Source organism: Pleurodeles waltl, chromosome 9 (genome assembly GCF_031143425.1).
Source record: "Pleurodeles waltl isolate 20211129_DDA chromosome 9, aPleWal1.hap1.20221129, whole genome shotgun sequence".
Lineage (NCBI taxonomy): Eukaryota > Metazoa > Chordata > Amphibia > Caudata > Salamandridae > Pleurodeles > Pleurodeles waltl.
Window position 1 is genome coordinate 379,939,833 of NC_090448.1, and position 26,721 is coordinate 379,966,553.

A 26,721-nucleotide genomic window follows, 5' to 3' on the forward strand; every position below is an offset into this window, starting at 1 on the left:
CACTACAAGAGAGCAAAGGCTGCTGTGGTTGCTGCGTGCATTTACCCCTGAACAGCAGTGTGCACAAAGCAACTTAACTCAAAGTCGTTTTTGGTCTTTAGGCAATGATGTCTGTTTTTCACAGAAGTGTTTGAGCTTTCATTCCAAGCACCTCAATCTCTACAAGAGACCAATAACGAAGAACTATCTTTTAGGATGACAACTAGTTTTTTTCTAAAAACAGTTCTCCTGGCAGCTTGTTTTACAATAGTTAGGCATATACATTTTGAGGGATTGACAATTAAAAAAACAAAATGGTGACTGGATTTCAGGTCTCAATAAAGAAGATACGGAAAGTTTAACACATCTACAAACATGCTTTAATACTTTTTATGTGTAAAGCGTTTCCATTAACAGAGATTCACTCTCCTTCATGAATTTGGTTGAGTTTTTGAGTTTTCAAAAGTTCTGAGTTTTGTTTTTTCAAAGCTGCAATAAGTTTACTTTTATACTGAAATTCCGGACGAACATCATTGAAATGCAACTCTGTTAGTTGCAACTTTGAGTTTCACAGGTAGAAACTGATAAGTTAATTTCTGAATATTGAGAGTCAGACCTCGTGATGTTCACTTGTTATTTCTGAGGAAGTCAGGCCTGAGTCGAGCAGGTGTTTTTCACAGCACCCAAATACCCCTTTGATGATTTACACACTTAATATATTTGGATTATTTATATGTTTGGTGCTCCGTTATTCCTGAAAAGTGATGCTCCTCAGCTTCTTCACATCAGGCAAAGGTTGAGAGCTCGACCCACTAGAACATGAAAAAGAGATTGGGAAACATTAATATCAAAACAGAAAGGCGCCCAAATATTTAAGCTCTGACATTTGAGAACTTCTAATAGTAATTGAGACACTTGAGGGTGAGCTAACATTTCAGACAAATGTTTCACTGAATTACTCAAAATAATTATTTCTCTCCTCCTCACTCTCATTGATTCTGGGCCCAGGTGGGGAATGTGCTATGTAATAAAACCACTACAGCCTATTACCTACTCTATCATCGTCAAGCAGTAGAAAAGCCAGAATGTACAGTTTTCTTGTCCACGTGACCATTTTCACCCAGTAACCTTCTGCACTGCAGAGTTGAAATGTCTCCGCTGGGGAAAGCATGCAGGGAGTGAGTAGAGGTTCCTATATGAATCGGACCTCTGAGGCCCTCACATAGATAAATAGGGGATCTTCTGTGACACACCAATAGTAAATTCTCTTGGAAACCTGCCTGTGCTCCCTGAAAAACAGTCTACATTTAGATCAGGAAAATGCTGGACTAAATATGGATGCTGTTTGCTCACACATGGCTCCAGCATTGATATCCAGTCGCCACTCCTCTGATAAGATCTGGTATCTGGTGGCCACTTGTGGAACTCTGGGTATCCCTAGCAAAAGGTGTCTATCCTGGTGGTTGTTGCTTAAGGCATGGAGATATATTTATACATGGATCCAAATGACCTTTCCTATCTCCTACAAATGAAGGTCCCTAAATAGATAGTGTCACTTGTTAGTGATTGCGGAGGTAGGCATCCATGGAGATATATTTATATATGGATCCAGATGACCTTTTCTATCTCCGACAAATGAATGTCACTAAATACATAGTGTTAATTGTATGTGATTATGAAGCTGGGCACTAAGACTCACAAGACGAACCTGGCGGGTGAAGGGCAGGATGTTACGTGCCCTGGAAGGGCACATGAGGTAGGAAGGCAAAGCTTTTGGGATGTGGGATGTTTAGTTTTGGAAGAAGTTGTGGAGACTAGGGTCACTCATCTCATCTCATGTCTGAATCATTTTATGACTGATACATCGACATTACAGCAGATGACAAAGGTGGAGAAGTAGCAGCCCCACGGACTCATGCCCCAGTTGGAGGTACCATTGTCTTCAAATCTAGCAGGGCAGCAGTGAAGCAAACCCCCTACTCAGATGACCAGAGCCCCAACCTGCAACCTGACAGCCGCCACCGCGACCCAGCAAGATAGCCCCGCAGAATCTGGCAGTGGATGGTGTCAGGGAAGCATTTGAAAAACTCATGAAAGAAGAAGTGATCACTTATCAAAAAGCAAAGGATGCACTTGCCAAGAAATTTGACCCGACACTCAATATGAACTATGAGAGAAACATCTTCAACAAACCAACAACTTGGAAAGAAAATGGATGAATTTGTGGGCCATCTAAAAGCAGTCATAAAGCACTACAGATTCAATTAATTCAATGCTGATTAAGCCATGCGACTCAGGATAATCCACGGATCCCAGTCTGACTCATTCTGAAGACAAATGCTCAGAAAAACAAACACACTAGACAAAATGCCAGCTGCAGCAAGAGCTGATGAAGAAGACAAGCAGCCACAATGGAAGCAGGAACCACTCACAAAGAGACAGTACTCACCATGAAGAGAAACCACTAGACAAGCAAAGGCATGCACAAGCCCATACCCAACAGACCAACAAATGCATTGTACATATGTGGGCTGTCATACCCACATGAGGGGAAAGTGCCCAGCTCTAGAGCAGACCTGCAGACGATGTGGGAAAGAGAATCACTTCAAGTTCATCTGCTGAGCTCAGGATAGGCGGGGAAAGTCTGACTGACATATAACAAAAGAGAAAACCAAAGAGACATGCAGCCGCTGTTGCAGATCAGAAGACAAAGCAAGGCACTATGGGGGTCATTCCGACCCTGGCGGTAAAATCCGCCAGGGCCGGGGACCGCGGATGCACCGCCAACAGGCTGGCGGTGCATCCCTGGGCATTCTGACCGCGGCGGTACAGCCGCGGTCAGAAACGGGAAACCGGCGGTGTACCGCCGGTTTCCCGCTGCCCTGGGGAATCCTCCACGGCGGCGCAGCTTGCTGCGCCGCCATGGGGATTCCGACACCCCTTACCGCCATCCTGGTCCTGGCGGCCACAACCGCCAGGAACAGGATGGCGGTAAGGGGTGTCGTGGGGCCCCTGGGGGCCCCTGCAGTGCCCATGCCATTGGCATGGGCACTGCAGGGGCCCTCGTAACAGGGCCCCACCAAGATTTTCAGTGTCTGCCATGCAGACACTGAAAATCGCGACAGGTGCAACTGCACCCGTCTCACCCTTTCCACTCCGCCGGCTCCATTCGGAGCCGGCATCCTCGTGGAAGGGGGTTCCCCGCTGGGCGGGCGGGCGGCCTTCTGGCGGTCGCCCGCCCGCCCAGCGGGAAACTCAGAATAACCGCGGCGGTCTTCTGACCGCGCAGCGGTATTCTGGCGGCTCCCGCCGGCCCTGCGGTTACCGCGGCCGGCGGGAGTCAGAATGACCCCCTATGTGTGGAACAATGAGTCCAAGCCCAGACAGCGACATTCTACCTCGCCATCCAGCCAGTCAACCGTGTCGACATCCTGCAAAAGTGATGGAGGACACTTCCTGATGATACCTATAGACAAACCAGGGACTCAACTGGCTACCTGAGGATGGGAAGCCAGGCAGTAGATTTTGTAGCGGACAGTGGCATGCATGGAAACGTAATAAAAACACAAGAACAAACACACCTGTCATACAGACTGCAATTAACCAAAACCCAGCAGAAAATGTACACATGGGCAGGATGGAAATCCCTGAAATGTACAGGAAAATTTACAACAATACTCAAACACTGGAGACAAGAAACAGCTGCCAAGATCTACATACTGGATGGGATGATACCTGCACCCAACATCCCCGTCCTTGGCAACAGTGGCAAACCTAGGATTAGCAGAAATACACTATGACGGAGAGGAGATACAACAGGTAAAGTCAGCAAGAGCAGCAAGCACATGCCTAGTAATCCACTTGAGAGTGAATGACCACTCAATACCATTCATCATTGAAAGTGGAGTTTCTATCAAAGTGACACCCTTCGACAGATTCAGAGAACTCACACTGACCCCGAACCTAAAACAATCAGATGTCCAAGTGTACACCCAGGTTGCATCCAAGCCTCTACACAGATGAGAGTGGCTCACAGCATCTGTAAGACACAAAACAACGGCTATGTGCTGCAACGAAAAGTATCAGACTCTTGCCTCCCCAGCTTTGCCAAAACAACAGAGATGGGTCTGATCTCAATCAGCTACCACATACAGGCCAATAAAGGGATAACCCAAAAAATCCCAACACTACACAGTGGGCTAAGGAAGTTGAAGGTTATCTGTGTTCAGCTGCACATCAACAAGGATGTCAACCCTGTCCCACAAAGGCACATATGGATTGCATTCCATCCCAAGCAGTGGAGAAAGAAATCAAAACCCTTGTGAAAAAACACATCATTGAAACCTCCAAAGGCCTCATCCTGTGGGTTTCCCTAATACTAGTGGTACCAAAGAAAGACAAAAAATGTGATGTACAGATATGCATCAACCAAGCAAAGCAATTGAGCGAGAGTGCCATCCTGACCCACACATTGCAGACATGATCACGCAACTAAATGGAGCAAATCATTTTTCCAAGCTTAACCTGATTAAAGGATACCACCAAATATAACTATACAAAAGATTCCGGTATATCACGACATTCTTCATGTACCTTGGACTTTTTCGATATAAGCAACTAAACTTCAGCATCTCCTTGACAGCTGAGATCTTCCAAGATGTCATGCCTCAAGTCATTGAATACAGTGATGAAATACTGGTGTTCGGAGCCGCGCAGAAAATGCATGACTCCTCACTCCGCAAAGTATGTCAACTACTCGTCAAAGCAGGACTCACCCTTAACGCAGAGAAGTGCACGTCCCACAAGACCAAACTGAAATTATTTGGACAAACATTCTCGGAGAAGGGAATGACGCCTGATTGGGAAAAGTCAAGGCCCTCACCACCACCAGGGTACCACAAGATGTGAGTATGCTAAGATCCTTCTTTTGCATGGCGAGCTACTGTGCCAGGTACATCCAGGACTATGCTACCATAAGCGCACCCCTCCGCCACCTACCAGGCAAAACTTGGACCTCACATGATCACAGTCGACATTGCAGTGATACTTAAAGGTGATGCCCCAGCCCCTCAAAAATCACAGCTCCCCTCTCCATTCAAAGTTAGGGGACCTGTCAGGTTTCACCAGCAGAGCCTGGTGACCTGTCCTTCACTATGCCACTGGGCCATAGTGTTTCAGGCCTGCCCTGAAAAGAAGCTACCGTCACTTGTTTTCCCTGCCTAGACATGACTCAAACAGGGAAAATTTACAATAGTCTCCACGCACAGCGAAAAACTCCCTTTTTCATTAAAACCTAAAAGCATGCCGGACAATACATTTTCTGAACCAGTGGTTGCATTGTGGGGTTTGAGCTAGTTGTCAAGTAGGAGCGGTCAAAATATGATGGAGGGGTCCTCTGTCAGGGAGGCAAAGCCAACGATTTCTGCTGATCTGGCAGGCTGCTGCCCCCCTCCCCTCTCCAGGGCCCAAATGAGGCCCTAGGTGTGGTAACGCTGATATAATATATGATTCAGTTTTTCTTCCAGAACGCCAACCCATCATCAACCATTTTGGTGGGACTGTACCAGGAGGTTTTGTAAGTGCAACTCTTGGTTAAGCACATCCTCCCTTAATTGCTTATTTATGTTGGCCGACTTGCAACTTACTTACTTTTGGTGTCTTCCCTTTTTTTGTACCTCTCCTCTTTTTTGCACCTTTCTTTTTCTAGCTCACAAGGGTTCTAAACTATTTTAACATTTCTATCTTTTTGAATATCGGGGAATTCTTTTCTCTCCTTTCTACTCACAGCACTTTTATATGGTGTTTCCTCGTTTTTTTCCTCTGTGACTTTGGTCGGGTTGCCATGTCCTTGGTTCACATTTCGTTTACTTGCCCTGATCGCTTTCACTCTGCATTCACTGTATGGTTTCTTGCCAGGGACCACAGACGCCAGTTGGCGGTGGTCTTAAACTTTGTTCTTTATTAGAATTAATTGTAAAATATTGATACATGTATATATAATCTTTTTACAGCCTTGAAAAAGTCACCAGTGTGACGAAACACGTGTTGGCTGTTTCTGGATCGATGCTCTTTCTCACTGGATATATTTCGTCCATCAATAAAGAGACTATCTTTTGTGAAAAGATGTGAACAACCGACGTGCCTATTCTCTTCTATTCAACAGCAACTATGCATTACAGAGCTCGAATTTTTGCATCACACTGTTGTTAATGAGCGCTGTGGTTTATCTTATATATTATGTTTTGTGTATAGTTGTACACATTATTCATGCCTATGGGTAGTAAGGCATTTTGACCACCTGCACCACACTGTAAATCCCATAATTGTGTTTAATTCCATAGGAGTGCGGCTATCTTTCACCCTTACTACCCCATCAATTCCAGAAGGTATTTGACCCTATGCAGGCGCAATGTGAGAGTTCACATATCCGCTACAAACCATTCATAAAACATGGGCCTGCTGCTACAAGCTGCATCTAATCTGGGAAAGACCAGTGAGTGAAACGTCAACATAAAGTGCAAGCTGGACACAGGCACTTTTAGGACTCACAGGGAAGGTTACTTGGCAGTTTAAAAAAAAAATCTACATCAAACTCCAATATTCGGTCACAAAAAGTGACCTTAACAGTGTGCCAGTGAGTCTTGGTTGCTGTGAAAATGGCTACGTATGCGTCCCTGGTCTAAACGAGGACGCATTTCTGTCACATTCTCTATTTACGCCTCTAAAGGCTCAGTTTACCACACGCGAATAAATAGAGCTGTCAGTAATTTCTTCAGAAAAAAACAGAGGGTGTGTTGGTTTACAAAAATTATGAAGGGAAGTTTTTACAAAAGCAATTCTCACCTCCTCGCGTGTCAGTTGGAGGACTCCATCTTTGTTTTTGTCCAGGGCTTGACATTTCCCTGTAAAGTAATAAAATGTGTTAGTAATGTTTATTTTGTTTTGTGGGCAAGCAAGACTTGATGGTGCACTGAAGATGGATTGGGTTAGTCTCAGTTGTACTTCTAGTTTACCAGGATGAGGCCTGGACCGAGCGTCATTTAAAGAAGATGGAATTACAAAGGTCCTATATGAGTTGCGGGGGTGATTGTCTTCATTAAGTAGCACAAATAAAGGCTGAAGGCGGATACGTCTTGGGCAGTAATTTTTTCCTCCCTGGCAAGAACTCTTGTTACCACCCGAGACGGCCAGCCACACATGTGCGTTGAGGAGGAGTGCTGAGCACTCCCACTCACTACTAGGCATCCCCATGGCCCGCCCCTTTACAAGGAAAAGATAATAAACACTGTTTATTATCTTTTTCTTGTAAAGGTTTTTGCAGCTGCCACGGCTGGCGGGGGCAATGCTCCTCCGCCCTCATGGAGGAGCGCCCCTGTTATTACAACTGATCCTTTAGGTCAGAAACCAGAGAAAAATGTTTAATCACCACTACCACAACAGGTACTAACATGCCTACTTATGCATCATTTGTACTGCACTGTACTCTCACCTTGCAACAAAACTAGTAGACCCTTCCTTTGGAGCGAGAGCATTCTCCGTGGACTGAACACGGGGCTTCACAGCTCTACAATGTATAACAGGATGGTAATTTTAAAATACCCTTTTACAGGTTTCTTCTGGTAAAATTGTTATGAAATGACACTCAACTATTTATTTTTATTTTCAAATTTATTTTTTTAGCAAAATCCTTTTAATCTTCACACTTTGATAGAGGGGGACTCTGGTAACCATGGTGTTCCTGGAGTGAAATCACAGTCTGCCCCTCCCCCACATTAAAAGAACAATGGTAGCGTTTAATGAAAAGTTCAGTAATTACCTTACTACACGTTTTGGACCAGATAGACGAACATTAAGAAAAGGGATTTCCAAATAGCATTTTTTTCTGAATTACTCTTTCGTAATCTCTATTCTTAATATATGAAACTTTATTTTTTTTTAGAGTGATTCCTAGTCGGTCGCAAATCTACATATCTCATGAGTATTAGCGAAGGAGGTCACAATTTGCGACCCATCAGGAATGACAGCCATTACAGTGATGGTGGCCTGCTCAGGTCAGCCGACCACCATGTCTGTGATAGCTTTTAAATAAACCAGTAAATATTTTTTTTTTAATAAAACCTGTTTTCCTTAAATTGTAACTTTTATTTTTGAAGAGTAGGCAGTGGTCAGTAGGACTACTACCTACTCTTACATTTTTTCTTTTTAACATTCTCAGAGCAGAGGGAGTCCCTTGGAGGCCCCTTCCCTTTTGTGGATGACATAACACCACCTTAAAGGAGGTGGTAAAGTATTACTGTTTTGCAGAATTCGTTCGCAAAACATTAACACATACAATAAGGAATTGCTGCTTGGAACCAATGGCTTGAACACGTCCATTCCAAATAGTGATTTCTTAGCATTTTGTCAATCCCTTTAGCAATTTGGTAACATGTTAGCGAATCGCTAAATGGGTTTAGTACATTTGTACAAGCCATTTAAACTCCTCAAATTCCTTGATTTAGTGAATAGCAGGCTTTGTGATTGCTATATAGCTTCATATGTCTAGCCCTTCACCACTACAGTATATTGAGACTAATATAACAATGCACATAATTCCTGGAACAGGCTTCTTTGAGCAAAAGAAATACAAACATGTGGAAAAATATGGCAAAACGGAAACCGCAAATCATTCCCTGGAAATGTGTGCAATATGCTATTAGGGGTCATTTATTGGTTTATGATTTTTGCCTGCACTCCTGCGCAAAAGACATTGGTACTGTGCTAGGGTGTGTTTTTGTGCCTGGTTAGAGTAACACTTAAAAATTTATTTTGCCCCTGTATCCGTATAAACTCCATTTTTAGTTCTCTCTTACAAGACAGCACAAGCTGTCTGGTTGTGAAAGACCTATTGCTGGCTTAACAAAAACTTACAGTGGGCTAAAAGCCCACCCATTTCTTACCATTGATTGGCTTTACTGTTTGACCCTCCCTTGGAGTACACCGTCTTTACCATCTTTTTGACTGGTGGGGTTGTATCCTTTCACAGTTCACATTAAGGGAACTACTTTTTTCTTTTAGCACTCCATGAGAGGGTGTGTGTTTTCTAGACCTTTCCCTCATGTGCTGATTCCCTCCCACAATCACCCGCCACCCCCTTGTGTGCTGTATATTGCTCTGCCCCTCACATGCCACTCTTTCTCATGGGCATCTCCCTGAGCCTCCACGATTCATATGGCTCTTCCCTTGTGTGCTGCTATTTGCTGCTGGGTGCTCCGCTACATTAAAAGTGCTTCTGCACGCTTCAAATTTCTTTGGTGGGTTCGTGAAAAACGGGTAGGTCAACAGACCGCAGCCTCTCCAACCACTGTGAGTAGTCCATTTGGGCTTTTTGATGTTTATTTCTTCCGTAAGGAGTTAACTCGTTACAAACTATTTTGTACCTAGTTTTCAGTAACTGCTGGTGGGCCCTGTCAAATGACCATGAAAGCCTGATACCATTGGTACTTTGATCTTTTCGGGACAATATTGGGGCAGGGTGGGACCATGGAACGAAGTTTGTTACGTCAAGCTATTTTCTTTACTAATTGAGGATTATGATTTTGGCATTTCCTCATCAATATTAATGGCAACACCTTCAACTATGAGATCGTGAAACACACCTGTTGAGAGTTGTTTTCATTCCGGGCGGAAGCTTTTCTCAGTTAAAATTATAATATATGTTTCAAACTGGAATTGCATATTCTTATTGACTGCGTACACTTGACATTGGCGGCAGCATTGCAGGACCTTAGCTTCATCCTCACCTATGTTTGGGCTCCAACTGAGGTCCCCTGACAATAACAGTGATACAATTATGCACCAACGATATGTGGACATTACTTTTAACAGGAATGCCCCCTGTACAATTTAGATACACATTGATGAGATGATATCAGATCCACCCATTCCATAAATGGTGCCAAGCATGGATATATCGACCACTCACTCTATTCTATATATCCGTAAAGGCTAACATGACATATGTGATTTATTATACAGACACTATTATATTTTATAATGTCAAATTTTCAGGGTTCAGGAGCTGTAGCATCCATTATTTCCCATGGGGCCCATACCTGAATCTATGAAGGTAAGAGGAGTTCCAATGATGCTCCACATTCTGTTTCTGAGAATAACATTGAGTGCACTATGCATGAGATGACACAGTTTACCTTCCAAGTTGGAGCAAGAGTTTGGCATGCTTTGACCACTGTGTGTATAAACCACTAGCATGTGCATGTGACCACACACTCCATGATTTCCTATGATATGTCCATATGACCAATGTGTTTTTTCCTTTTATGTTTCTTCTATTTCCTGAAGGTTACCCACAGAAGGTGATACAGAGATTTCTGTGATCATTATAGAGTGTTCACATACATCACCTTGAGAGCACACTCACTCTCTTCCTGAGGACTAGGTTAACATAGTTTTAGGTCCTGATGTATTGCTGACAGATCCTTTGAGACTAGACTGGCGTGAAACGTGTTGACCTCATCACTGTAGAGTAGGGTTTCCCACACACAGTCATTTTCACTACACCCCTACAGTTTAGGGATTCCATTCAGAAACACCCTTTTAGGGATATCCAGATCATTGTATCTGTTAATGAGCGCATTCCTGTTTTTAATCTTGACATAGGTCCCACCTTCTCAAAGTAAAATTTACCGCACTGGCACCTATAAGCACTTTTAACCTTCACCTACTTCAGTCTCTCACCCATCATAGACCAGACAGCACTGCACATTCCTCTTCTTTTTTCCGGCACTTTATCTACAAAAGATATCCAGCAAAGAGCCCTCTTGTGGGGCCCATTGGGCATTGCAGTGCCGGCCCGACAAGAAGCAAGCCCGATGACGAAGCATGCCACCTAATGGTAGGTGAGGGCTATTGCTCCTAAACAAACAATTGTTTTGGGTGACATCCTACTTCCCTCCAAACTAGGATTGTGCAGTAGGCTATTTCGGAACAGTGTACTTATTGTGTTTTATTTGTATCTGTGGGAGAGTGTACACTGGACTGTTTACAATCTCCTAGTTCCCCCACCCTTTCACTACTTGTTCAGACTACATACCCATCCAATCCTTGGCCTATCTGCAGAGCGCACCGACATATGGTTGCATGTTTGTCAATTGTAATTGCCATTTTATGGGAAACAGTGTGAAGTAGGAATACACTGCTGCTGGAGTATTGACAGCACAGAAAGGGGAAGGGGGAATACATACAGAAGAACAGAGAGAAGATGGTTATGAAGAGGAGGTACATGACTGTGAGCTGTGCAGATGGAGGATTTCAGAAAGATGTAGGAAAATAAATGGAATGAGTATCTGAGAGAGAGAGATTTCAAAGGAAAAGAACAAGAGTACTGAGACACTCAGAAGATACCCCCTTACACAGACCATGTTAATGTTTACTTGACTGTCTCATATTTTCAAAATTGAAACGTCATCAGTACTAATTATTTACAACAAAAGCATTGTTATTACTTGTTTATCTCATACTGCTAACAAGCATTGGCAAAGCCAATATGTCTGGCTTGTTTTAGGTGTATGATCATTGCATTATATGTCGGGATGCAATGAAAGAAAAGGTACTCAAATACTGGTCAGGAGGTATGCCTTGTGAAGTGCAGGATTTAAGTTCACATTGTACACCACACCCCTAGTTACATAGGCTACACCTTTCAGGAAAGGATTTCTAGTACTGCCCATTTGGCCAAACCACATTTTGAAATTCCCCACTTTTTTTATCCTACTTATGGTACTGCTCCACAATATAAATCCTGAGTTAGAGGAAACAAAAGTGGATTTTAGTAGGTTTGCTTTCAATTTTAACATTTTCTACAGAAACTGGAGGATTTTCCATGACCACAAATCTATTAATTAGGCTAGACTACCAACATTACTTCGGCTGCGGAGCATTAACTTACCTGTCAGTGAAATCAATATGCCTGTGCAAAGCTTGCCTCTTTGAAACTTCTTGTGATTCCTGCAGAATCTACAATTAGTAGTCCTAATTATGGGCACGTGGATTTTCAGATTAATATTGGGACTTTTGCACCACTTTTAAGGATCACCAACATCCACCCGGTTTCAAAGTTGCAAGAAAAATGATTAGCTCACGTTAAAATGGACTTCCATTTTCCCAAATATCTGCTAATCAAGGAAAAAAATATTGTCTGCGTTTGCGAAAAAACGATGCCAGGGTAGGTGTTTAAACATGATGTCTACAACAATTTGGTTACGTAGTAAAACTATACCACACCACACACACACCACATTAATTTAAGGCTCAGTCGGGAGGGAGTGCCAGCTGTGTGACATCAGTGCTAGGAACCCACTCGAAGCCACTGAAGAGGCCATTACACACCCAATGGATGATATAAGGGAAGAAAAGGATTATCAATATTAAAAAAGAAGCTCTCTGCCTTACAGATTTCTAGCTAAAAGAAACAGTGAAACATACCATTAAAAACGGCTATAGAGAAGCAAGTAAAAAAAATACAGTTTAATTCTAAAAATGTGTAATTTGATTAATCCCTCCTAGGTTCACACTAGATTGTGGCTCTTACTGAACGTTGTTTCAAGCAACACCAGACAGGATAAAAAGCCTTTCAGGCTGATCCTCAGCAGTTCGTCGCCGTATCTCTTGGTGATGATTTCTGTTAAGCGGTTGTTCAAGTGGAATCCTGGTGGGAAATGAGAAAAAAAGAATTTACCACCTCAAGGGCGATACCCAGTTTCGGCTCGTGCGGGGAAAAAGGGGCGGCGCGTGGCAGAGGTTTCTCTGCGCAGCTCCTATCTGCTACTCCACTGCAGGCACAGGCTCCCAGCCTGCCTTGTGTCCAGTCCTAATGCTGCTTTCATGCTGCTGGCAGCATGAAAGCAGCATTAGGATTGGATGGAGTGCCCAGCCAGAATGCTCCGAGGCAGAGTGAGAGTCTCTGCCTGCTCTCTCTCACCTGGCACCACAGTGCTGGGTGGGAGAGAGCCTAGTGCGCATGTATGTTTAGCCGGCTTGTGACGGCTGGCCAAACATGCATACGCACTGGGGCAGAAGTGCTATACATTCCCCCTCGGTCCCCGTCACACCCCATGGCCCGGCCCCTCTTAAGTCTAGTTTATTATGGTTTTACTGTAAAAGTTTTGCAGCTGCCATAAAAGAGGAGCCGCTCCAGGCAATACAATCCGTGATAAGATCACTTTAGGCTCGTGAAACTAGCATATGCAACATCATGGCCCTCTTTCAAACACTTATATAGTGAGTTGCAAGAGATGGGGAGCTATGTAGTAGGTTTGAGCTGTGACATTAATTCTGCAACCCGACAAAGTTCACTATGTTTTTTGTGTTTCCCTGTAAAATGAAGAGTCGCCAAGCTAATCTCACCAACAAAAGACTTTGAGATTATAGCAAAGTGGAATTATTTAGGCTCCCAATGAAAGGAGAGCGCTGACTAAGACAACTTATTTTTTTTAACATTAATCTAATAACTTGCTCTATATTGCAGGAATATGAAATAATGTTTAAACTGAGTAGAAGTAATTGGTAAGATGAAAAATACACAGAGTTGCTCAGTAATTGCCAATAAGCAAGGGTATTTATCAGACCATTGTTATGATGTGCTTTTTAAGAGGCAGACACCTGGTTGAAAGGCATTTTAGTTTGAATCAAAATGTGCATGAAATCATTCCTATGAGATGCCAGATGGCCACTGAAATTTGCGTCTTGGTTCTCTAATGAGACTCACACATGGGTAACAGGGGTTGTATCCATCTGCACTAAGCAGAACAATTCTCGAGTTCACAGTTTGAACAGTTATATAATTTTTTCGAACATCTGTTGTAAACTTTGCTCAGCACAGACTAGAGAAGATGAGGGAACTTTTGCTTCAACCCAGACCCTATTGATGAGATTAGGAGTGCTCTTGACCAACATACTGTCTAAAAAAAGGAAAGAGATTACTTTATTAAACTACATTCCTCTGATGTAATCATAAACTCCAGTTTAGAGGTGAGAGAAAGATTGGTGACATTAAGGTTGTTTTAAGGTGTCACAATCCTAACGGCAGGCATATTGGTGCACCCCGTCCACCAGGAAGGCTCCCCCCGGTGGACTTTAGGCAATGGTCCACACTCTGGTTAAATATGGTCTAAAGAAGGCCAGTTGTCGTCATGCCTGCTTGTTACTTGGACTCTCTATAGCAGGATCACCCTTCTCAGTGAGGGGGAGCTTATCTTTTCTGAAATGGCTTTGTCTATGAATGAGAGGGCAAAGGGTGACATCAGAAGCATTTCACTTGTGCGTTCACCTCTACAGGTAAGAAGGGAGATTGTCTATTGTCCATCCATTCTGTGGCAACCTTGAAGCCATGGCCAGGGTGAAGTTCAGGCTGCTTGGCCATTCAATTGCAAACCTCTTTAAAAGATTTGCCAAACACAGAGTCAGTGAATATATATATTTTTTATTTTGAGACCTCCTGAGCACTATCAACTTGACTTATATCCTCAGCTGATTTTACATAGTACAGCAAACAAACCACACAAGGGGAATTTTGGTGGAGCACCATCAACCTGAGTGAATTTACAAATCTTACAGTAGTACCAAGTCACTCTACAGGCTGGACACTTATCAAAAGTATTTTCGATAAATGAAAATTGTTTTGTAAAAAATGCATTACGTTTGGAAGATTTAGATCAATCATTGCTCATCTGGATACCAGGCTTCTAAAGTTAGTGACATGTAACAAACTATAACTGGGTCTGGTGACTTTATGGACTAATGCATCCTCTGCACGGACCTGTGTTAAAACCCACTGTCACAAGTTCAATTCCTGGTGGGTCCACTCAGCCTTTCATATCTCCAAGGTTGACAAAATGAGTCGATTTGAGTAACAACGAATATTTGTTATACCGAACCAGGATACTCTTTTGGGTGTATGTGTCCTTTACAAAATACATATTATGTTAGGTCTATTGAGATGGTAGCCTTTTAGCATGATCACTTCATCCATAAAGTTCTTTGTCTTTACCTGTATTTTGGCCCCTCTTTTTCTCTCTCCTGACCTTCCTTTGTCTTTTTTGGACCTACTTTACTCTTACTCAGCGTTTTGATGCAAGCACAATGTGGATAAGGCACTATACAAGAATCAAGTACAAGATACCACATCAAGACTGAAATCTATGGTGTCTTCATGGAAAGAGTGCCCATGATGTGGCCATTACTACCAGTGAGCCATAAGCACTTGTTACCTTACAAAACTCTACCAATACCCCTCTGCTGCCCTCATGAGTTACCTGCAGCCTTCAGAGCTAGTCGAATCTCATTGGACTCCATTGTTCCTGATCGATTTGCATCATACACAGAGAATATGAGCTGCAAAATAGACGCAGAGTATTAGACAAAAGTAAATAGGCATCCCTGCCCACAGAGTGGGCTTAATTCACTAAAACATGTTCCCAATCTCTGCTAGTATTGAAAAGGAAACATTTTCGGCACAGGTGAGTTTTCACTCAGGAGTGATTTATGCAGATAAAAGCATTCACTGGCATATGATAAACTCAATCTGTACTCAGGGGGTCATTCCTACCCTGGCGGTCCGAGACCGCCAGGATTGGGGACCGCGGATGCACCGCCAACAGGCTGGCGGTGCATCCATGGGCATTCTGACCGCGGCGGTACAGCCGCGGTCAGAAACGGAAAACCGGCGGTGTCCCGCCGGTTTTCCGCTGCCCTATGGAATCCTCCATGGCGGCGCTGCAGGCAGCGCCGCCATGGGGATTCCGACCCCCTTACCGCCAGCCTGGTTCTGGCGGTTCTGCCCGCCAGAACCTGGCTGGCGGTAACGGGTGTCTTGGGGCCCCTGGGGGCCCCTGCAGTGCCCATGCCAATGGCATGGGCACTGCAGGGGCCCCCTAACAGGGCCCCACAAAGATTTTCAGTGTCTGCTATGCAGACACTGAAAATCGCGACGGGTGCAACTGCACCCGTCGCACCCTTTCCACTCCGCCAGCTCCATTCGGAGCCGGCATCCTCGTGGAAGGGGGTTTCCCGCTGGGCGGGCGGGCGGCCTTCTGGCGGTCGCCCGCCCGCCCAGCGGGAAACTCAGAATGACCGCTGCGGTCTTTCGACCGCGGTACGGTCTTCTGGCGGTTCCTGCTTGGCGGGCGGCTCCCGCTGCCCGCCAAGATAGGAATCACCCCCTCAGTCTGCTTCCTCTTGTCTTAATGCATTCTGAATAAGCACAGGGCTAGAGCAGGGGAATTAGCAATGTAGACAGGGATTCGAAATCTAGGGTAGCCAGTCATCATAGATTTGCCTCAACAAACCTGTCTTTTTAGGCACTGACAATTTTGACATGCCTAGGAAGCAAAACAAATACACATTTTTGTTAGGTAAAGTCCATTGGCTATGCCCTGTGGCCAATGTTTACTGTGAGCAGGAGAACACTGGGCATGGGTGTAGAACATGTGCTGAGTGCTCACTCAATTGCTACAGGAATTGTCAGAAAGCACTATAATATATGAAATAAAAGAACATTGCAGGCCTATATCCAATGCTCACCAAAATAAGATGAAGCGTTCACTTGAGGACAAATTTTGTAGTTATAAGGTAACTAGTATTCAACAAACATATAGGAATTTACAATACAAAAGCACATAGGTTTACTGCCACATATTACGTGGTTCCCAACAGGTTATAAACCTGATTAGATAATGAATGCAGGACATCTAATTAGCTCAGACTACACAAATGTCTTAGGGTTACAATGATAAGGCACACATGGTATTAAAATTGCATTTGCTGTAAAAACATATGGGGCCAGATGTAGGAAACTGTTTGCGACTCGCAAACGGCAAAATTTGCTGTTTGCGAGTCGCAAAACGCAGTTTCCTATGCAGAAATGCATTTTGCGAGTCGGAACCGACTCGCAAAATGCATTTCCGACTCGCAAATAGGAAGGGGTGTTCCCTTCCTATTTGCGACTCGCAGTGGGATGCAATACCATTTGCGACCGCGTACGCAGTCGCAAATGGCATCGCAGTTACCATCCACTTCAAGTGGATGGTAACCCACTCGCAAATTGGAAGGGGTCCCCATGGGACCCCTTCCAGTTTGTGACTGGACCCAAAAAAAATTTTCAGGTCAGGGAGTGGTCCAAGGGACCACTCCCTGCCCTGAAAAAATACCGAAACTAAAGGTTTCAGTTTTTTTTGAAGTGCAGCTCGTTTTCCTGTAAGGAAAACGGGCTACACTTAAAAAAAAAAAACTGCTTTATTTAAAAGCAGTCACGAACATGGAGGTCTGCTGACGACAGCAGGCCTCCATGTTTGCGAGTGCCTATATTCGCTATGGGGCCGCAATTTGCGACCCACCTCATGAATATTCATGAGGTGGGTCATTGCGACCCCATAGCGAGTCGCAGTCGGTGTCTGAGACACCGTACTGCATACCAAATTGCGAGTTGCAATTTGCAAGTCGGATGGACTCGCAAATTGCAACTCGCAATTTGGTTTGTTGCTACATCTGGCCCATGCTTTCTAGAGTGAAGAATGAGTTGTTGTCTAACATTGTTAAAGGCACAAGTAAAGAATGTGTAGAAGATTAGCTTAGAGTTAAGAGGTTGCGGGGTCAGAGGTGTTCCAATGTTTTTTTCTGTTTTAATCTATGACTAGACAGTCATTCATTATTTACTGTTTTGTAATAAAGTATTGTGTGATTTTGTATAGAAGATGGTGTCTGTGCTACTACAATTTGAAACCTGCTGCCTACCTGTGTGAGGAGGGTCAATTTCATTGTCATGAAAGTAAAATAACTGTCTTTTTATTGCCAAAGAAGAATTTGCCTTTTTCTAGTGTTTAGGTTTTTTATTTACCCTGCAACAGTTGGCGAGCCAGCATAGTAGTCTCATTTTTGCTTTTTTCACCTGACTGCTGACACTGGAGGACCACCTACCCCCTTGATGCATAGATTTTGTGCATCTTTGATTGGGTAAGTGGACACAGTGGTTTCTGAAGTTCTGACTGTGCAGGGGGGGCTGGGAAAGAGTCTGGGGGCTGCTGTCAAAATGCAGACTAAAGTTCCAAGCTTTTTTTCATCTAATGCATTATTTTATTTTTTGGACAATGGTAAACACAGATGAATACATAAAAGATTATAAGAAATAAAAGGCTACATAACTGTTGGACTTGTTTTTCCTAGTGAGCTAGAAGTGGTAAATTTGGGTAATTTGAAATTCGGGGGGAAGCCAAATAAGTGTTTTTGTTGACATTGAGGGACAGTTGAAAAGCTGATGTAACAAAACTTTACCTCCAGATAAGACCTAAAAGCACTCAAAATAATGTCCTGGACATAATGTCTGGAAGTCATTTTGTGGTCTGAGAGAAGCACAGTTTGAAAAAGGTTATCTGTTCTAAGCATGGAGAAAAGTGACCAGGGGTGAGCAGTTACATTTACCCTTTTAGAATAGAATATTGAGGATTCATTAGGTGCTGCATAACTGGGTAACTTGTTATTCCTAATGACAAGTTAAATGTAATCAATTTGGGTAATTTGAAATTGGGGGTTGCCAATGCATGTCTAATGATTTGACCTACAGGGACAGCTGGAAGGCTGAGATTGTTAGAATTCACCTCTAACTGCAATCTGGACACTCAAATTAATGCCCTGGATCTAATATCCAGAAGTCACTCCATGTTCTGAAGGCACATAGTTTGAAAAGGTTATCCTCTCTAGGCTCAGAGGAAAGTGACCAGGTTTGCGGTAGTATTTACTGCCTAGTAGCCACTGTGTGGTGTTGTTGTGTAATGTTGCACAATGCTCCTTTAATATGTATTGTAAAAAATGATAAAAACAACAAGCATTTGCAATGCAATGGGTCTCACGTTTGCTCGAGTTAGAGCTGTTACCATTGTAAACTCCTAACTGGACTTTTCTTGCCACATAAATTGTGGCAATATTGTTGCACTTTATCGCCTCGGGCGCCTTGCGAGCGGCATTGGCACGCGCTACCATCACCCATGGAAGAGAACTGTTTTTACCCGTGTTATGTGGGGCACACTGGCTACGGCATGGGCCACGGAGAAAGGAGGCCAGGTATGTGACAGGCTGCTACCGCGTGTGCTCTCACTCCCTACCCCATGTTTTTATTTGTGGTGCTTTTCAAGGCATGAAATATAATGAAATGTTGTTTAAGCACAGAAGTTAGATGCCACCGATTTAACGTTTGATAGCGCTACAAGGAACAGGTGGTACTATTAAGCCACCAAATAGTATTCATGTTATCAGCCTTAGAGGGATGAAGCTCTGAGGTTGCCCAGTCAGGAATGGAATCTGTGACCCAGTGATTGCCCACACATCCTGCTTAGGCGGACAAGTGCAAAACTCACGATTTTGTCTCAGTCACTGGACGACTTAGAGCGCTATGTGAATCTTAGGAGAGAAGAGATGGTGGGGTAGAGGCAAGGGTGGCACCGGAGGAATGGTGCAAGCCGACGACCATGCATTAACAATGCACCTTCGTGTAGTTTTACTGCAGCAGGGCAGGGGACATTACTCCGTTCATTGGTTCTGTTGAGAGAGACTGTACCCTCTAGTGACATAATGCATTGCTTCGCCTATATTTCATGTTTACTTTGATATTCCATTGCACATAGTTAATTGCATCTATTTACTGATTCGGGAGAAGTTAATAATATGCAGTAGATCAGTGGGTGCTGCACCTGCTGCAGATGGCTGTGACCTTGCCATCACATGTTTTAAAGCCGCTGGGAAAAGTCTGCCTTTCATCTTTTCTGGGTTGGTAAAACAAAAGTGCAGTGGATTACCACATGACGTGGAGATGGGATTGGATGTAGAAAAGATACCCAACTAACATCACCTCTACTTATAAAATAATGTTTACTACTTCCCTTAATGAACACACAAAAAATGAAGAGCGCAGATCTAACACAACTAGTGCACAAAGGAATTACAAAAGTACTACTTTACTATTAACCTCTAATGTTGGGTTCCGAAATAGCGTGTTACTCGCTGCAAAACGCTTCTCGCCAGGGGTAGTAAGCACTATATAACTACAATTTACAAAAAGGGATGGACGTGCATTGCTTGGCAGTACACCTTCAGTCACTGTATGAAGCTTTATATCAACATTTATGATCTCTTTGTGGGAGTAATTTTGCTAATAATGTGTACTTTCCATGCCACTTAGTGCTGCATGTTTGCAGGTTCCAAGTGCTGTTCATTACAGGTGTTATTATTTCGTGGCATCTAGTGGTACGATTTTCATTAACATCAGCTGATGAAAGGCTGAGTTTACACGTGACTTGCTGTTTGCACACGGAGGTGAGCAGCTACTGTGTTTCTTTCACCATCTCAGTGCTTCAACTGACGCTTGTTCTGTGCACTGCATTTTGCAACCTACTGTTTTTTTGGGTGGGTGTAGTGGCAAGTATGAAGGATGCGAGGGAGGCAGATTTCATGTTATATCTTTTATTCTTGCCACAAGAAATAAGGCCCACGAGCAGCCGGCCGGCCGCAACACCGCGCTTTCTTCGCGCCTCTGCCTTTCCGCCGCGCCGCCCCCTGACGTCACGACCGTCCTCGTTACAGATTGGTCGTGGCGTCATGAGGCGTCTAAACATAGAAGACAGACTAGCTCTGTCCCTCCGGCCTCGTGCGTTAACTCACGTACGACATCTCCCTTTTCAACAGAACAAGAAACTTAAGGAACTTCACCTCATGACAAAATCTTCGAACCTCTTGGGTGCTCGGATACGCCTAATTGGCCTGCTCGGAGTAACATACTGAAGTGAATTCGCCTTGACGGCGCACGCATCCTCTAGGCTTGACCCCATTACATTGTGACTGTCGCTCTCCACAGATTCGGGCCTGCAGCCATTCTGTCCTGAGGCAGCCGTCAAGCCACGCCATGCCTTCTCGCATCGCTCCGCACTCGCCTGTCCACTTATTCCTGGCCTGGAAGGCGTATTCACACATTCCTCCTCATCAATGACTACATCCCTGGCTTCGTGAGTTTGCCACTCATCAACATCATCCGTGCCATCAGCCCCATCCACACGGACATCTTTCATGATGATTTTCTCTTGCCCAGCCTTGAGCCTAACTATGTCGTCCTTGCTCCGCCACCCCGCTCCTTCCAGGCAGACTGCCCCTCTTGTCACTCCTTGCACACGCACCGGGGTTTGAAACACAGACTCCCCCTTCATCACCCTGTTGGGTTTCTTCACCAATACCCAATCCCCTTGCGCTATATTTTTAGTTTTGGCTCTATTCACCATGTCAGCGTACCTCTTATTGTTTTCCTGTTTGGCCACTATTCTTGCTTTGACTCTCAATCTCTCATCAGATTCTGCCTCAATTTCCCGGTTCATGTCATACCACTTATTTAATTTGGGGGTAAGCTCACTCATGCATCTTCTCCCTCTCATCAAATAAAACGGAGTGTGTCCAGTAACCTCACTGGGCGTGTTGTGGAAAGTGTTCACCTTGTCCGCCAGAAACGCTTTCACATTCATGTTGGAAGCGATCGCCTGTTGCACGCCCTCTTTGAGGAATCTATTCATACGCTCAACCTGCCCATTGCTCTTCGGGCTGTACAGCGGGGTTTTCTCTTGCTTAATCCCCAACCTGGACAGAAAATCCGTCATCCGCCTGGACACTAACTGGGTGCCGTTGTCCGACACCATGATCTTCGGCTGTCCCTCAATCGCGAAAATTTTCGTCAATGCCTTGATCACTCGTTCAGTGGTAACTTCCCTGACGAACTTGTAGTGAATCCATTTGGAGAAGTAATCCGTAAGGACGATGAGATGTCTACACTCGTCAGGTAGCCTTGTAAATGGGCCCGCAAAATCAATGGCAATCTTGTTCCACGGGCCGGCAGGTATGTCCACCAGCTGCAACTCTCCTTTTGTCGTCTTCCAGTGCTTATCGGCCCTTAAGCACGGTCCACACCGATCAATGAATCTGCTGACATCGCTGCACATCCCTGGCCACCAGTAGTATTGCTTGAGGAGATTCTTTGTAGCGGTATTGCCCGGGTGGCCTTTATGGGCAATCCTGATTAGCTTGTCTCTTAAGCTTTCCGGAGGTACAAACAGCTCGTGTCTCTTCACAAAGCCGCCTTCGATGGTGAGTTCGGGACTAATCTGTTGGAAACTTCTGAGTGCCCCGTGCAAGTTCCGGATAGGGGGCCAATGAGCCTTCATGTGGTCCATCACCCTCCGCATAGTCCCGTCCTTCTCCTGAGCCGTCAACCATTCTTCCTCTGATATGGATCCCTCGCACATGGCTGTTGCGTCAACCATTGCCACAACGCACTCCGTGTCGTCCAGGGAATCATTCTCCTCGTCCGGGATCGGTATGCGAGATAGGCAATCCGCCCTGCAGTTGAGGCCCCCTTTGATGTGTCTGACGGTGAAGTGATATTCTTGCAACTTAGACAGTAGACGTAGGAGCCTAGAGCTGGCTTTGCCATTGCCACGTCCTTCACCGTCCATCATGTATATCAAGGGTTTGTGGTCGGTGACTAATTCGAACTCCCTGCCCCACAAATATTTTCTCAGTTTCTCCACGGCCCAGACGCACGCGAGCGTCTCCCGCTCGATGGTGCTGTAGTGCTTCTCTGCTTCGCTCAATGACCGCGATATGAATGCAACAGTGTTCTCCTTCTTCCCTTGGAATTGGCAAAATACTGCACCGATTCCCTTGGCACTGGCGTCAACCGTGATTACATTCCGGAGGTCCTTGTTGTACGGTCGTAATACTGGGGCCGCGGCGATTGCCTGCTTGACGGATTCGAAGGCAGCGCTTTGTTCTTGTGTCCACGTATACTTTTCGTTCTTCCGTAGCAGTTTCCTTAGAGGCTCCACAGTGGTTGCGTATCCTTGCATGAACTTGGAATAGTATTCGCTGAGTCCCAGGAACGATCGCAAGGTGTCTTTGTCTCCTGGGCAAGGGGCATCTCGTATGGCCCTCACTAAATCATCTTTCGGCGCGATGCCATTTGGGGTAAGCACGTGCCCTAAGTATTCTATCTTGTTTTTCATGAATTTGCACTTGTCTTTGGAGACTGTCATCCCCCTTTTTTGTAGCACCTCCAACACTCTGCGCAGCAGTTCTAAGTGCCCCTTCTCGTCTTCCGTGTGTATCAGAATGTCGTCCTGAAATGCTTCAACCCCCTTCATATCGCAGAAGAGGAGGTCCATTAGCTTTTGAAAGACGCCCGAGGCCGATGCAAGGCCGAATGGAAGACGGATGTACCTGTATGCTCCAAACGGGGTAATAAAGGTGGTAAGTTCCTTGGATTCCTCCGTGAGACATACTTGGTGGTATGCAGACTTCAGGTCTATCAGGGTGAAAAACTTCGATCCTGCTGTGGCCGACAATATCTCCTGAATGTTGGGCAGTGGATGGCAGTTCACCAGGATATTTCTGTTCAGTGATCGCAGGTCTACACACAACCGAATGTCCCCTGTCCTCTTCTTCTTGGACACCACGATTGCGGACACCCATTCTGATGCACCTGCTTCCTCTATTACTCCTTCCCTTTTCAGCTTATCAAGAACAGCCTTAAGCTCCCCCCTTACTGAAAGAGGAATTGTTCTGACTTTGTGTTTTATGGGTAGGGCACCCTTTTTTAGCCGTATAGCATGCACAAATCCTCTTACGCACCCTACCTTGTTTTCAAAAACGGAGTCAAACATTTCGAGGACCTCAGCTAATCCATCATGTAAATCATCAGGCTGCACATAATTGACCCAGTTATCTCTCAGAACTATGGGATCTTCCGCCCCAGGGACTAGCATCACACCTAGCTTCGCCAGGTCCTTCCATCCTACAAGGCTCCTCCCATTTTCAGCCACATATATCTTTGTTCTCACAGTGCGCCCTCGAAAGGTGAGGGAGTCCCAGAAGTAACCTTTCATCACTATGTCGTGTTCCCCGAAGGCCTTTGGACTCACATCCGTCTCGTGCAGTCGTACATCTTGCCACTTCGAATCAAATGTCCTATCAGAGATCAGGGTAAGGGGGGAACCAGAATCAGCCGTAAATGGCAATTTTATCACACCAATCATGACGGAGCCAATGGGACCCTTCACTCTACCGTCCTCACCATCAATGGACAACACCATGTCCGCATCCGCATCACTATCATTCTCGCTTACCGAGCTCACTTTCATGCCCGTATTATATTTTTTTGCTTTGCATACTGCCGCAAAGTGGCCCAACTTCCTGCATTTAGAACAGCTTTTGTGCACGGCAGGGCAGGCCCTGCTATCCGCTAAGTGATCTTTTGACCCACATCTATAACAGACGAGCTGCCTCCTGCCTCCCCCTCTATCACTCGCTGCCCTTTCTGAATTTCCGGGCACATGTTTACGGCTGTCCTGTACATAGAACACATTTGAAGCCTGACTAGTGTTCGCCAGTTCCTTGGAAGATACCATGGAGCGTTCCACTGCCTTTGCAATGGCAATTACGTCCTTCAGCGAAGGATTCCTGCATGAAAGCAAACGTTCCTGCACTTTCTTTGAATGGCAGTAGAACACCACCTGGTCTCTAATGTACGTATCAGTCATCACTGCAAATTCACAATCTTGAGCTAGGACACGTAGACATGCAATATATTCCTCGATAGTCTCTCCTTCCTCTTGTTTCCGCAGTGCGAATTTATGGCGCCCCACCATGATGTTGCACTCCTCTGCATACTGCAGCTCAAGCCGCCGTACAGCCTCCTGGTACTCATTCAGCGGAGCTGTGGCTCCATGGGGATTCACATATACCGGCAGGCTATCGAAAACCTCTTGTCCAGCCTTCCCCAACAGTCCGAATAGCAAAGACTTTTTCCGTTCGGGGCTATACCCCTGACCATCAATTGAGATAATGTAGTTCTCAAAAGCGCGCAGCCATCCTTTCCACTTCATGCATGGCTTACCGGGAGAGTCCAGGAAGAGAGGAGGTACGCAGATATGACCTGTCTGCGACATGGCCGGAAAGCGGGAGGCTACTGGGCTGCGCAGAACGGTAGGAGTCGTCAAAGTCAATTGTGTGGAGACCGCAGCATCAGCGCCTTAGGGGTTGCACGTAGTCCCAGTGAAGAGATATCAGCGCTTTCCACTGGCCTCCCGAAACACCAGGTAAGGTGGGCTACACTCGTGGGCCTTGGTAGAAGCTGTGACCCTCGTCGCCATTTGTAGTGGCAAGTATGAAGGATGCGAGGGAGGCAGATTTCATGTTATATCTTTTATTCTTGCCACAAGAAATAAGGCCCACGAGCAGCCGGCCGCAACACCGCGCTTTCTTCGCGCCTCTGCCTTTTGCCGCGCCGCCCCCTGACGTCACGACCGTCCTCGTTACAGATTGGTCGTGGCGTCATGAGGCGTCTAAACATAGAAGACAGACTAGCTCTGTCCCTCCGGCCTCGTGCGTTAACTCACGTACGACAGTGGGCTGGCTTCTCTGTTTTTAAAGGCGCTTTAAGCAGCCAGGCAAGTGCTCATCGCTGCAAAATGTGACACTTCCAGCCTTCCAGTAATACAGTGTGTCAGATCGACTTGGTAAAATATTATACAAACCAACTAATTTATATGTGCGCTTTTTACATGTTTTGGTGTGATTTGGAACAATTAAAATAACCAATTTTTACAATAATACCAGTTTCTTGTGTACACCTATAAATTAAGCATGTTGTGCTGATTATAATAGTAATAACACGTGTTGGCTTATGCTGGGGTAAGCATACCAAAAACACAATACAAACAGCAGGCGCTCGGGAAATATTCCCCAGACCAGCACGCATGACTGTAATTACTTATACTCTTCGCAATTGTGAGCATTGGAGACAGAGAACAGGAGTTAACAATAAATAAAGGGCCAGGGATAGACGAACAGCATTTTTTTGAGGCATAATATAGTCGTCTGTGTGAAAATTGTGCGCAAGGGCGTACCGCGCGTACAACAGTAACACAAACATTTTCAATGCAACGAGTCTCGCATTTGCTCCAGTTAGAGCTATTAGCGTTGTAATATCACGGGACTTTTCTTGCCACACAAATTACAATTAAAAAAAAAGAGCAATCGCGCTGAAATCAAAAACGGAAAAAACGAGTGATTGCGCTATGTAAACCCCAGCGCGATTGCGCTGCGTGGAAAATAAACAGATAAAGTAGTCTGGGCCCCAGGCTGAAAACATCGAGCCTCAAATGTTTATAGTAGTTTACCGGTGTTGTGTAGGTAGGCTAAACACCGGAAAAGGCATGACGTATGCATGCCTTTCACAAATGAAAGCAAGCGGATTTTAAATGGCAAGCCCACGAAACAATGTGAGTGACAGCCTTGACATGGGCGTGGTTTGAAGCCCAAAGAGAGATTACAGAATGGACGGAGCGCTTTGCGCTCGCCCATAAAAATTGCTAATTTTCCCTGCTCTAAAAAAAAATTGTGTAGGTTTTAAAAGAGTGTACTATTTGAAGGTTAAATTTGGACATATGGAAAAAATGAGTAATTATGTCAATGCCCTTAACACACATGCAGAAAGTCTTTCCCATAATCAGAGAAAATAGAACAATATTTTCTACAGTTGTTTAAAGCCACCAAAAAACATATGTATCCCTGGCCAAAGGAGTGCATTTTTACATACCTCAGGAGTAAGTATGAGAGAACCAAATTACAAAAAAAGAGAAAATATTCTAGCCCTGTGGCAAG

At 44.9% G+C, this 26,721-nt stretch overlaps 1 protein-coding gene across 1 annotated transcript in view; it reads right to left on the reverse strand.

The window, feature by feature from the left end:
• Positions 1–336: 336 nt before the first annotated feature.
• The window catches only part of CAPN12 (calpain 12), a 224,692-nt gene continuing 198,307 nt past the window's right edge, over positions 337–26,721 (reverse strand). Inside the window, exons 18-21 of the mRNA XM_069207523.1 lie at positions 15,291–15,369; positions 12,569–12,685; positions 6,823–6,881; positions 337–791 (exon numbers count right to left, since the gene is read on the reverse strand). Of these exons, the coding sequence (XP_069063624.1) occupies positions 765–791; positions 6,823–6,881; positions 12,569–12,685; positions 15,291–15,369 (282 nt within the window). The 3' untranslated portion in view covers positions 337–764. The remainder of the gene's footprint in view (positions 792–6,822; positions 6,882–12,568; positions 12,686–15,290; positions 15,370–26,721) is intronic.